Source organism: Desmodus rotundus, chromosome 9, assembly GCF_022682495.2.
Source record: "Desmodus rotundus isolate HL8 chromosome 9, HLdesRot8A.1, whole genome shotgun sequence".
Classification (NCBI taxonomy): domain Eukaryota; kingdom Metazoa; phylum Chordata; class Mammalia; order Chiroptera; family Phyllostomidae; genus Desmodus; species Desmodus rotundus.
Genome location: NC_071395.1, coordinates 43761578 through 43775909, shown reverse-complemented (window position 1 = coordinate 43775909; position 14332 = coordinate 43761578). Strand labels below are relative to the sequence as shown.

The following is a 14332-nucleotide window of genomic DNA, read 5'->3' as shown; positions in this document are numbered from 1 at the left end:
AGTGAATAAGAACACATGACCCAAGGGGGTCCATCGATAGATGATTTGGTAAAGAAGATGTGCTACATATATACAAGGGAATATTACTCGTTGATAGAAAAGAATGAAATTGTACTATTTGTGGCAACCGGGTTGAACATAGAGGACATTGTGCTAAAGGAAATAAGTGAGACATAGAAATTCAAAAACTGTATTATCTCTGTCTAAACACAATAGGTGGTAGACACAGAGAAGAGATCGGTGTTTGCCGTAGGTGGGATAGGGGGACATAGGTGTAATGGATGGAGCGGGTCAAATGGTACAAACTTCCAGTTACAAAATCAGTAAGTTCTGGGGATGTAATCCACAGTGACTACATCTGATAACACTGTGCTGTGTATTTAAAATTTGGTGGTCGAGTAAATATTAAAGGTTCTCATCAAAAGAAAAATATTTTTGTTACATTGTGTGGTGATGGATGGTAACTTGACTTATTTGGTGATTCATTATGTAGTACAGATGAAACTACTATAATGTTAAAAGTCATTTATATGGAAAAAAAACACACACATTTATTATCATTCAGTTCTTAAGGTCAAAAGTCCAAAACATGCCTCATTTTATTAAAGGTCAAGTTGTCCTCAGAGCTGTGTTTTCTTTCGGGGGCTGTAAAGGATAATCTGTTTGTTTGCCTTTACCTGATTCTGTAGGATGACAACACTCCTTGGCTCAGTGCCCTGTTTCCATCTTCAAAGTCGGTAATGGTGGATCAACTCTTTCCTGCATCACATCCCTTCTGGCCTTCCTCTCTCACAGTTAAGGAAATATGATTACTTTTGGTCCACTCAGATAATCCAGGATACTCTCCTGATTGAAGGTAGCTGATTAGAAACCTTAATTTCATCTATCATCTAATTCACGTAGCCTATAATCACAAATGTTGGGGTTCAGGAGGTGGACGTCTTTTGCAGGCCATTATTCTGCCTGCCACATTATGTGACAAGATTTTGCCCAAAGACATGGCAATGGAAGTCTGTTGGGTGGAACTTTTGGAAATCCTGTATTTTTTAATGTAGACAATATTTTTAATTAAAACTATACATACACAAAATGACATAATATTGAACGATGCAAGCATAACATTGAGCAAACTGTGTGAGGCATGAAAATACACATTACAACATTCTATTTACATGAGGTTCAAAATAGGCAAGAAGTAATGTATGCTCTTAGAAATCTGGAGAGTGGGGAGAAGTGGTGACTGGAATTAGGCACAAAGGAAGCTACTGTGTGGCTGGACATGTTCTATTTTTTGATCTGAGTTATGATTACAAGAATTATATTAGGCTTGTGAAAGTTCATTGAACATTTGATATGGTAATTTTCCATGAGTATGTTGCACTTCAAAGACATAAAATAATCCCTTCTCATACTCCACAATACTCCCATCTTAATTCCTCCCAGACTTCCTGTGTGGCTGACAGATTGAGTTTTGGAGGTACAGCAGCTATTCTGTGACCATGAGGACAAAACACGCACACAAGGAATCATGGTGCATAAAAAATAAGACTATTTCTTTAACAATTTCATGAGACTGTGAGAGTAGCCTCGAACTCCCTCCCTAACTCTACACCTGTAATTTGCAAATAAATAAAGGTTTAATTTATTGAAGTCTTTATTGTGGCAGAAGATCCCTTTAAGCTTAGTGCCACCCAAAACTCAACACACTGTTATAATAAGTGTATCTTGTATTTTTGTAATTGCTGCACAGAAGTGGCTCAGTGGGTTGGAGCATCGTCCCTTTTACCAAAAGGTTCTGGTTCAATTCCCAGTGGAGCAAATACTAGGTTAAGGGTCTGATCCTGGTTGGGGCACATAGGGAAGCCACAAATCAATGTTTCTCTGTCACATTGATATTTGTCTCTCTTCCTCCCCTCCTTCCTCTGTCTGGAAAATCAATAATCATGCCCTAGGGTGAAGACTTTTTTTAAAAAAAGCCTTGATAAATAAGAAGAATTCTGAAGATAGTTATTAAAATACACCCCAAATACCATATGATCTCACCTTTAACTGGAACATAATCAACAAAAGGAAAAAGCAAACAAAATATAACCACAGACATTGAAATTAAGAACAATGTAACAATAGCCAGAGGGGAGTGGGGAGGGGATAGTGGGGAGAGGGGTCTACAGGAGCTACTATAAAGGACACAAGGACAAAATCAACGGGGAGGGTAGAGGTGGGGGAGGGAGGTGGGACTGGCTGGGGTGGGGTGGAGGGATGGGGAGAAAATGCAGACAAATGTAACTGAATAAAAATAAATAAATAAATCTAAATAAATAAATAAATAAATAAAATAAAATACACCCCCAAAATGCCATAGGGAGACCAAATAAAAAAATTAGAGATTTTTTTCTCTGCATAAGTAAATACTTAGTGGTCACAGAACCTGCCCTCCACCAGAAAGGAACCTGGCATGGATGGGCACTTGTAACATCACTTACTGCCCTCCCTGCTGGGTACCTTCTGGTCTCCAGAGATTCTCCTCTCTATTCAACCTTCACATTCAGGGTATTCACAGTGGAACTTAGGCAACAACGACCCCTCTTCATTCAAATTCCATTCTGTGTTGTATCTGCATTTTAAATGCCACCTCTGTCCATCAGGCGCTCCACCACCAGCAAATAGAAGTATCAGATTGGGATTCATTATGAATATGTGAAGACCAGGCCAATAAAAAGAAAAGCACTGTCTACATGAGGAAGCCCAAAGAGATGGTGCAAGGAAAGGAAGAGCTCCCTAGCTCTGTTAATCCATGAGTTCAGTCCCTGGACTCGAGAAATCTGGACAGAAAGTTTTCTTATTTTTCAACTTAGAAATGGCAAGCTGGAGGCAGGGGGAGAGGGTGGTGGTGTTCATATGCGAAGCTGTTTGACCCTCTACAGAAGAATTCCACATCTGCTCATTAAGCATATTTTTACTCTCACTTTTTTCTATAAGATCGTTCAGTTTGAGGTGGGGGATGCAGAAATAAAACATGACTGAATTGAAATTTACACAAGTAGACTGTTTGCAGAGTTGGCCCCAATTCTTTGTCTGTTTGCAGTCTTTGGCAATGTGACTATGAAGCTCCTCCCAAGCCAAGGCAGAGTTTATTTCTCCACCTTTGAAACCGGGATGGAATACAAATTTTTATTTGTTTTGGCCAATAAACATGGTGGAAGTGACAGTGTGCTTAACCATGCTTTGTCATTTTGGCTCCTCACACTCAGACACTGGCTCAACTGTGTGAACATACCAGGTGGGCCTTCCAGAGGAGGGGACATTCACACACAGCTCACTTATCACATCCAAGGCCTTTCTAGATCAGCCCCTATACCTGAGCCCCTAATATATTACAAAGCCCAGCCAATGTCAGCAGACACACCCCAGCTGACCCATACCTGACTACAGAATCATGAGGAGATAAGCAGGATCAGAACACCTCCCCACTCTACAAACCCATTAGAAAATAAAGGAATTATATTAAACTGTGCCTATTTGGGATGGCTTGTTATATAGAAATAACAAACTGATACTATAATGAAAGCAAACAGAACTTAGGGCAATTGTAACAATCTGCTACTTGCTTTTGCCTTTTATACTGATGTTGGAGGACAGCATCCACAATCCTGCTTTTACTGAGATGTATTTCAGATAACTGCATAAAAGTGAGTCCACTGTCATTCCCTTCCAAGCAGTCAGGACAGGTTGGAGTGACCTGCACGTTTCTGCAGGAAAATTGGTGACCCCTTTTCACATGACTGGGCAGGATTTTAACTCCTGTGTGATTCATCCTTTGATCGTAAAGACTGAAGACATCCTGAGCATAAACGAGATATATACCAGTCATTCACTGTCCCTTTGGTGGAATTGGAAACATTAGAAAAGGGGAGACATTTCATTTAGAGCATTAGAAGGAGTCCCATTGGTAAGGAACACGTTGAAAGTTTTCAAGCAGAAAGAAGAAAATACTTCAGAAAAAACCACAAAACACTCCATGTCATTCTTCACCCCTCACACATGGAAATCATATTCCACATTTCAATGAGTACATGTGTAGCATGAAAAATATTTTCTGTAACAATAACTTGTCTGGCTATTTTTGTTTCATTATATGTAAAGTCATCTCTTACATATAGATCAAACTATTTACTAAAATGTATATTTATTAGTAGACCCTTCCTGGACATATGGATTTGATAGTCAATTTTTTCCAGGGGCTATGGTAGGCATGTGGACACACAGCTGAATAACAGAATGAAGTGTATAAAACCAGGAGACCAGCTATAAAACGTACCAGCATGTCCAAGTGCACATTATCAAGAAGTGTGGTAAAGGTAGTGCTATAGAAAATAGTGATGACCATGGAAGTGAAAACTGTCCTCTGAGATGGTCCTTTATAACAAAATTATGTAAATGACCTTAGTATCCAAGTGTAGTTTAGTACATACAAATAGTATAATTCCTGACAACATTTTTAGTAAAACAACAGAAATATTACTTGGAATGATATGTGTCATAAGAGAATGAATTATGCTAAAGTAATTCATGTTACCCGTAAATACATGAGAATTTCTAATTACATATGGCCCAAAGGTTGTATTAACTTATGTCAGACTTCTTGCTCTGAAGATTTGAACATTCACGGGCACTTATTCAGCCACATACAGTTGGCCCATGAAAAGCCTACCAGCCAAGGAATCTTTTGAGGGCCCTCTTTATATCCTTGTTCCTGAGACTGTAGATGAAGGGATTCAGCATGGGTGTGACCACAGTGTACATCACTGAGGTTGTTGAACTTGACTGTGAGCTGTGGGTACCAGCAGAGCCAAGATACACAGCTAGGCTTGTACCATAAAACAAGGAGACAACTGAGAGGTGAGATGTACAGGTGGAAAATGCCTTATACTTCCCATGAGCTGATGGGATTGCTTGTATGGAGGACACTATCTTAGAGTAAGAATAAAGGATCCCAGTGAGGGGACCACCACCCAGCAGCACTGCCCCAAAGTACATCACCAGGTCATTAGGAAAGGTGTCAGAACAGGCAAGTTGGATGACCTGTTTGAGTTCACAGAAAAAGTGGGGGATTTCCAAGTCTGAGCAGAAGGACAGATCCAACACCATTAAGCATTGTAACAGGGAATAAAGGGCACTCATGACCCAGGACACCAGAACCAGCAGTCCACAGCACCGGGGGTTCATGATAACTGTGTAGTGCAGGGGGTGACAGATGGCCACATATCTGTCATAGGCCATGACAGTAAGGATGAAGTCATCCAACCCTGCAAAGAGCAAGAAAAAACACATCTGAGTGATGCAGTCTGCATAGGTGATGGCTTTGCTCTGTATCTGGATGTTCACCAGCATCTTTGGGATGGTGGTGGAGGTGAAGCAGATGTCTACCAAGGACAGGTTGAAGAGGAAGAAGTACATGGGTGTGTGGAGGTGGGAGTCTGAGCTGACGGCGAGGAGGATGAGCAGGTTTCCCAACACAGTGATCAGGTACATGCAGAGGAAGAGCCCAAATAGAATACGCTCTAGTCCAGGTGTCTCTGAAAATCCCAGGAGAAGGAATTCTGAAACCTGTGTAACATTGCCTGGTTCCATGTGGTGCAAGTGACTACCAAAAGATACAAGCAAATGAATAACTAATTTTCATATTAGCAATCATTAGTGTAACTGAAGAAAATGCTACACATATATTTTAGAATCCAAATAATAATTTCCTAATTTGGTGTAGGATCTGGTTCCTGTTAAGGCATGTCTTGTGCCATTGTTCACTAGAATTTCCTTTTCTACCATCAATCCATTCTTCAAACACAATGAATATTGCTGTTTAATTAAGGAAGTAGTTCAAGCTTTTGAGGAATATACTCGTATATTGACTTTAGACCATGTTCCAGGAACTGTTCAGAGTATAGGCTGATGAAAAATAAGAGTCTCTAGAAACCATCATGGACAAAGGATATGATCAAATAAAAATAATAATACAACATAACCAATGGAGCACATGTTATAGAAAAGGTAAATCACATTAAATGCAGAAAGTTGATAGAGGTTGTTCTTTTTGTCAAGACTTCCAAGAGGCAATACGCTAACAGGCACCTCAAAGAAGACTAAGCAGGAGGCCAAGAGGGAGCAAGTGTTTTCCAGGCAGCAGGAATAGACAATGCAAAGGCCCTGAGGAAGATGGTAGTTTTGGAAAATCAAGGCTCACACTGAGCCAGTGTGTCAGGGGCAGAAGAGATGGTGTCAGGTGATAGTAGGAAACAAGGGGGCCTCCATGTTGCTGCTGAAACTTCAAGTCACAGAGAGTCCCTTTTGTACACTATGAAAATCTTGCACTTTATTAATCTGCTTGGAAAAGCATCCTGTGAACTGAAAAGAATTTCCTCCTTAGTCCCTTCTCTTGTTGGAGTTCTGGCCCCTCTGTGATAAATCATCTTGGAATACGTGGGTTTAGGTACCCCTTCTCTGAGCACTGCTCTCAGGTTACGAGGCAGGTGCACACACACACCAGGTCTCCTCATGGGTGTGGTCTCCATGTTTGTCCCACTCACTATTTAGGCTATGAGTACATACAACTCAGCTGTCCAGATCAAGTATCTTTTCCAAAAAGAATTTAGGCATACTACCTCAATACTGCTATGATAAGCGTGCATGCACAAATAAGCCTGGGGCTCCATACTGGAATGTCCATTTTATGCCCTGTATTTAAAGAAACACAAATGTAGAGGGAGAGAGAGGAATAAAATGGAGTTGAGGTAGGAGTATATCTGTAGATAATAAGTTCAGATGATCTCTGAGAGATGATGAGGAAGAAATGTATTTGGATTCTGGCAGCTTTCCAACCCTAACTACACTCCCTTGAAGTCAAGCAAAAATAGTAAGAGACAAAAGATGTATTTCTCCAAATCACCAAGGTAGTTATCTAAATATGGTGTGGAAACACCTTGATGATTGACTACATAGTGAAAAGTGACCAACAAAATTAATTATAATTTATAAAAGGGATTCTTTTTAATGTCAAGCAGTAGAAGACTGGCTTTTCCTGTGTCTATTCTATAGTTATTTGACCAGTGGGTTTTTATAAGGTTAAAATGGAGATGAGCGAAACTCCTTCCTCATGTGGCCCCTTCGTTTCTCTTGGATTTTGGGTTTGGATCTCATTTTTGACAAGTCAATAGGCACTGCTAATTCTGGTTCTGGTCTTCATCCAACATGCAAAAGCCTCCTCAGGACATGACCCATAAAGCCTGCACACGCCATGACAATCCATCCTTTTACACTCAGTAACTTTCTTCACATGACTTAAGCCCAACCACGTTATCATGCAAACATTTATTTCACTGTACTCTGCCTTCTCCATCACAGTGGGGTAGGGGAGATTGGTTGGGGGGAAATGGAGACAACTGTGGGGAACTGTTCCAAGCATGGGAAATGTGGCTCAGCCCCCACTCGGAAAAGCCAGTGGGGAGCGAGGTTGGCGGGCCGGACCCACATCCATGGATAAGTTCTCCAGTGGGAAATCAGGCCTGCATTATACTTAGACTGCTATGAAACTTGCTCTTGCTAAAACAACTCCCTCACCCTGAGGCAAGCAAATGTTTACTGAATATCTTTATCTTCCTAAAATCTGGGCTAGATCTTCCAGGTCTGGAACCTAGCGTTTGGACCACTTCTCCCTTTACATTGCAAATGTCCTCCTTTGATGTATTCAGCGACACCCTCTCCTGGGTCTGCAAAGATAACCACCAAAAACAAACCTTTGTATAGTAAAAGAGGACCTTCTTTGATGTAAGGGGCCTGGAAAACCAATAAAAGCTTGGTCAAGACAAGGGTAGGCTCGCTCCCTCCCTTGAGGGAGGAGCCGAGGCGCTCAGAGGCACTCTCCTCTTGAGAGAGTGGCCACGCTGTTCCTTTTCCCCCACAGGACCTCTGTAGTCCCTGTGTATGGGTATTGGAATACTGAAACCTCAACAGCAGATCTTGCGGGCCGAGATCTGCGTTAGACAACTGTACTGGAACAACAATGAAAATAGTGTGGACAGTTGTGTATGTTGTCGAAATGATGTGTAGAAAATAGACAAGGGAAGTATAAGAATAGTATAGGAAATGTAGAAGCCAAAGAATTTATATGTATGACCCACGGACATGAACTAAAGGGGGGGATGTGTGCTGGAGCGGGTGTGCAGGGAAGCGGGGAGTGAAGAGAGGAAAATCGAAACTGTGATATCATAATCAATAAAATATATTTTAAAAATAGTGTGGAGATAAAAATAAAAAATAAATAAAAACAAAAATTGAAATTGAAAATTGAAAAAATAAATAAATCTGCTAAATTAAAAACAAAACAAAACAATGCCAGATCTGAGCAAGCAGGGCTTCACCTGCTTTGCTCACCTTATATTTTTGCAGATGTTGTGAATACCTGTGCACTTACCCAGGAACCCCTTGAAGTGAAAGTGAAGTAATGAGAGGAATGGCAGGGAGAATAAAACCTGGTTGAACAGAGAGATTTAGCAGCTGTGTTAAGAAAATGAGGGGAGCATCAAAAAGTAATGAAAATAATATATAAATACCGACGTACATTCGTAATTAAATTGGCAAAGGCATGGACACAGAAGGTAATGTATGATGTTCCTAGACATGGTGGCAAAGCAGAGGTTCAGTGTTATTTGTTGGATGAATCAGGAATTAGGCCTCAGTACGTAACTACATTTAACATATGGTAAGGTTGTGTTTCTTTGTATTGGGAAAGGTTGGATTGTTGAATAAAAGCTAGAAAAAGTAATCATCCGCCCGCAAGAAAATGAAGTTGATACCCTACACCTGTGTGTTACATAAAACCTGGGGGATGCCTACTCACTGGAAGAGTAGCCAGTCCTTTTAGGAGAAAAGAATGAAACTATATATTAATATTGATGAGTGGGCCAATCCATCCTAATGAAGTCAGAGACTCAGGAGTAAAAAGACAGACATATTTAAAAAATAAAATGCGAAACATTTTTATGGCCAAAACATCCCCTACGTCCACTGAGAAATAATAAATTTTATTTATTTTTATTTTTATGTTCTTAACTTTTATTGAATTTATAGGGGTGACATTGGTTAATAAAATTATGTAGGTTTCAGCTGTACAACTATCTAATACATCACTTGTATCTTGTATTGTGTGTTCAGTGCCCCAAGTCAAGTCTCCTTCTGTCAATATTTATCCCCCTTTTATGCTCTTCTACATTGAACCACCTAATTTTTTTAAAATCATCTAAAAATCTGACAAGAAAAAAACAGTAACCATAGAGTAATATTCAAATTATTCAAAAAACATCAAATATGAATCTTTATTCAAAATCAGAAAAAGTTCAGCACACAAAAAAAAGTTCTTTCATACCTGTCAGCCTAAGAAAAACTTAGAAAAATGTCACATTGACTGGGATGCAGACTTTAAACGGGTAGCAAAGGGGTGCTCTGTTCTTTCCTGGCAGAACTGTGGAGTGTTACAGCGTTGGGAAAACAGACTGCAGGCAGCTGCACACACTACCAGCACCTGTGTCTCTAACGCAGGGCTCCTCAGTCTCTGCAGGAAGGACATTCTGGGCCAGGTCTTTGTCTGAGGTGTGGTCTCTCCTGGCCATGGCAGGAGGTTTAGAGCAACCTGGAATTTACTGACACCTCCCATGAGACAACCAAAAATGTCTCCAAAGATTGCTCTGTGTCCCTTAGGGTAACAGTATTGCCTCTGGTGGAGAACCAGAGATTTAATGTATCAATCTCAAAATATTTTCATATATTGTTATAATAGCAATGTAATGAGAAAGTCTACCTTAGATTTCTAGTGTGAATAGCATAACATAGAAAGACAAGATTTAAAAAAAGAAACTAAGACGTAATGGAATAAAGATAACAGCAGAAATGTAATTAGGTTAAGTATACTGATTACAAAACTATTGTATGAAAAATAATTGAGAATCAAATTAATTCATATTAAGAGAGAAAATAATAATTTAACAATATCAACACAGGCCACAGATCTCACATAAAATTGCCATACAGTTGGAAATAAAAGAATGTTATAAAGAGGTTTATAAAGTCAGGGAGAAAGCAGTATCTAAGTCATAATTTCTTCTTATATAGAGATATATGGATTCAAATTTGCTTATGGTAGGTACAGGTAATCTTCAGTTAAATCTTTATAAAGAGTGCCTTCCACTTTAACAGGAACCTAATCAATGAAATGAACAAGCAAGCCAAACATAACCAAAGACACTGAAATTGAGAACAGGCTGACAGTGACCAGAGTGGAGATGGGAGGGGATTAAAAGGAAAAGGGTGAAGGGTTTCCAGGAACAATTATAAAGAAAACATGGACAATAACAAGGGGACGGTTGAAACAGGGGAGGGAGGTGTGTTTGGCTGTGGTGGGATAGAGGGGTGGGGAGAAAATTCAGACAACTGAAATTGAACAACAATAAAATAATTTTTTAAAAAAGCAATGGATAAAATGCAATGTGAATGAGTGATAGATTTGAGCCCACACAGTTAATAAACACTCACAATTCTCCACATATATGTACATAAAAGGACTCAATGACAAGAACAATGTTAGTTGAAAAAAATTCTCCAATTCCTTGTTTAGAATAAAGCAATAAAAAATATGAATCAAAGCATGTTAACCACCCTCTGAAAATGTCTGAAATTTGCACACAATTTCCAGTAGAGGAAACAAATGAATAACTAACCCACAAGTGTATTCAGGTCACAGGTAATGAAGTAATGGCAAAGCTAAACTATTTAACAAACCTCTTTTTATGTATCAAAAAAATGCTCTTTAATTCTAATTGAAAATGCAGAGTGAAAGAAGATACTGTGGATGGACATAACATGACCACTGTTGCAAGGTAATATTTGCAAGAAGTGTACTGAATATACATCTGCCTCATCAATATGGAAACCATGTTGAATATGCCCCATGATAAAAATAAAGAACTGCCCTCACTTTACTGCACAGCTCTCCAAAGCTAGTACTCTATCTTCCTCCTCCCTTTAGTTGCAAAACTCATCATACCTGTTCTACAATACTTTATGCCTCCCATTGCCACCTCAATTGGTTTTCCATCAGGGATTAGTGAGCAATGACCCAAGTGTGCTGACTTCAATGTTCGCTTCTCTTTTTAGCATCACAAATAAATCATGAACTAGTTAATCAGGCAAGCAAAGAACCAGAGGCTGATGGCTGTCAAGAAACCTCAGGTGAATGTGCTTGGCATTGGATCTCTCTGACTCCTGGAGCACCTACTGCACCCTTGGCCTCACCTCAGATCCGTAGCTCTGAGAGGATGGACTCACTTGATCCCGAGCTCTGAGAGGGCATACTCCCAGTAAAGGAAGTCTAACCTCCTGGTTGGATGACAATGGAGGCTGAAGCTCTCTGCTCAGACAAGACAGCAGGAAGGAGGCAAGCATTGGTCTCCTAGACAAACTTAGGGTTCCAAAACCAACAACCAGGTCCCATCCAGCCCAAGGTCACACACGCTGAGAGACTGGAGATGAGGAGCTATTTACAGCTCCCTATGTCTGCTCATTATGTGCATTTCCATCCTGTTCTTCCAACCTCTAATTGCATGGTATCCCTGTGGGTATAGACAGAAGGGACTGTTTTCCTGGAGATTCTGTGTTCCCAAAAGCCCAGCTTGGAAGTCCAGTGAATCCTGTTTTTACTAGTTCCTCCTCATAAAGCCTGTGGGTTCCAGAAGACTAACCTCCCAGCACTTTATCCAAACCCTGATTTAAAATTTATCCAAATTTAAGACTAGAGATCCAGTCTGGATTACAAAACTCAAATCCCCAAATACTGAATGGTGGTAGCGACACGGCCCCTCATATCCACTGAAAATTGCTATTTTCTTTTGAACAAGGGGGAGAACTAAGGTCCTTTGCTTAAACCTTGAGGGTTACACACTGGGCTTCATGACACGTTGACCAAAGCAATTTGGAATTTCAACCTGATATCACAAGAGCTCTCCTATAGTCCCTCACTATGAAATATTTGTTACTTATAAGAAATACATTTAGACTTTTTTGCACTATAATCTAAGATTGGAATAGAAAACTAAATTGATTCTTCCCTGTAGCTTCCAGAAGAAAGCTAACCCTGCAAATGTCTTGATTTTAGGCCACAAGACCTCAGGAATTGTAAGGGATTGAATGTGTTTGTTTATAAATCACTGGTGTGGTAATTTTACATTAGCATTAATAATTGAAAACAGACATGTATCCAAAGGAATTTGTTCAGGAAGCTGAGTTAAACTGCCTCATTTCATTCATTTAGCCTCAACTGGGTAAAGGCATTTTGTATTGTATTTCCCCTTAAGTGGAAGACATGTATAACCATTCAGTAGATATTCAGCCTCTCTGGCTGGTAGAGAATTTCTTCTTACCTAAGTGTCAATGGATTTTAGATTTTATAGTTTTGAGATATTAATATAAAAGAAGGAATTCATTTAAATTTATGTGTGCCATTTACTTTAAATCTTTGTGTCTAAATTTCTCCACCTTTAAATTGCATAGCAAAATTTAATTGTATTAAATTAATTATATTAAATGTTATATTCATTCTTTTATTTTATGTTTAATTATATTAAATTAATTATATTAAATGTTATATTCATTCTTTTCTTTTTTATCCTTCTCAACTTTCTCTTAAGTTTCCTTTCAAATATGAGAGTATATATGGGTCTGTGTTTGTGTACATATATGTATGTATTTATTTGAAATAAAAATGTACACGAATAAACATATATGCATACATACAACCTTTCCTTGAACAGTTTATTTGGAGTCTAGAAAACATCCACATCTCATTTATTTCTTGGAACACCCGTATGAAGTTATGTTTGCTATCCTACTTTACCTTCAGAAATAAGGACATTGAGGCTCATTGAGAAGCCATTAAAGTTTATTGTGCACTTTCTTGACTTATACACAACTGGAAACATGAGGTATAGACTATAATTTTTATGACTTTCATTCATCACATTGTATATTTGAATCATGTTCCAGTTATATTATACAATTATACTTCAATAAATTACCTAGAAGGGAAAATGCATAGCAGTGCATGGATTGGAGTAGGATCTAGAGCTCAGGTAGCTGATTCACACTTAGAAATGGTAGAAGGTATCTCTTCTACCTGGGAAAAAAGCAGAGTGCTATCTAAAAAAGAAAATAAATAAACAAAATGAAGCAGAAACAAATTGATAGATAGAGAGAACAAACTGATGGTTACTAGAGGGGAAGGATGTGTAATCGGGGAATAACAGGAAGGTGATTAGGAAGTATAAACATCCAGTTATAACATAAGTCACAGGGATGTAAAGTACAGCATAGGCAATAGAGTGGATAATATTGTAATAAATATGTACGATGACATGTGGTTATTAGACTTATTGTAGTCATCACTTTATAAGGTATATAAGTATTGAATGCCTATGTTATATACCGGAAACTAATATAATGTTGTATGTTAGTTGTAAAAAAATTAATTTAAAACATAAAATTGGCAATAACTACATAGGTGAGGCTAAAGTAATCACCATGGTTCTCTGAAGGTAGAAGAGGAAGGAAAAAGATGGAGTTGGTATCAGAGCAGGATTAAAAATGCTACATTAGTGGGTTTAAAGATGGGTAAAGGGGAGTGATGTCGGTGAAACAGCAGTGTGAGAGATCCCCTTAGTCTCTCCCCTGGAAATGTTAACAATTTGAACAGCTGTAATTTGACAAAGGATTCATTGCTCAATGTACCGGTATGCCTCAGAGACCACCACATTGAAACATTTAAAGGTGGGCCAGAGGGAACAAACAGGGGAGGCAAGAAGATATGATTGACCAGGAAATGAACACAGCACAGGGGCTTGGCTGCGACTATCAGGAAGTTAGAATTCCAGGAAAAGTAAAAGAACCATTGAGTCCTGCTGTCCTGTGGACTCCCAAAATTCACCTTCCGGCACCCTTGGTGTCAGATTGTGGAGTACTTTATCTGTAAAGCCAATAATGCTTACAATAGAATCACTATTTCCCTTGAGTAAAGATTGCAATGTGTCACTGACCCCAAGATGGGGTGCTGAGAGGACCCCACGGAGGTCTAAGTTCACCTATAACAACCGGGCAAACAAAAAAGTCAGTCTGGTTACCCCAGAAAACCCCACCCCCAGCATTGCTGCTACAATGACAGCAGCTACTGGAGTCAATTCTGGGATTTCTCAGAGCTCAAAAACTGTAGACTCAGTGCCATGTCCTAGAAAATAAT

The 14332-nt window shown here is 39.2% G+C and overlaps 2 protein-coding genes across 3 annotated transcripts in view; both read right to left on the bottom strand.

Annotated features, from left to right (window-relative positions):
• The window catches only part of LOC112301497 (olfactory receptor 7A5), a 167028-nt gene extending 155608 nt beyond the window's left edge, over positions 1 to 11420 (bottom strand). The window contains exon 1 of the mRNA XM_053930524.2: positions 11341 to 11420. The gene's annotated coding sequence lies outside the window, so the exon portion shown is untranslated. The remainder of the gene's footprint in view (positions 1 to 11340) is intronic.
• Positions 4414 to 11489, bottom strand: LOC128779142 (olfactory receptor 7A5). Of its 2 annotated transcripts, none has more exons than XM_053930529.2 (2): positions 11422 to 11489; positions 4414 to 5644 (listed from the first exon to the last, which is right to left on the bottom strand). In XM_053930529.2, exon 2 carries the CDS (start codon positions 5629 to 5631, stop codon positions 4708 to 4710), a length of 924 nt encoding a protein of 307 aa, XP_053786504.1. In that variant the 5' UTR covers positions 5632 to 5644; positions 11422 to 11489; the 3' UTR covers positions 4414 to 4707. The 2 variants fall into 2 exon arrangements, with proteins under 2 accessions (XP_053786504.1, XP_053786503.1); XM_053930528.2 differs by lacking the exon at positions 11422 to 11489 and adding an exon at positions 11341 to 11416.
• Between the last annotated feature and the right edge of the window lie 2843 nt (positions 11490 to 14332).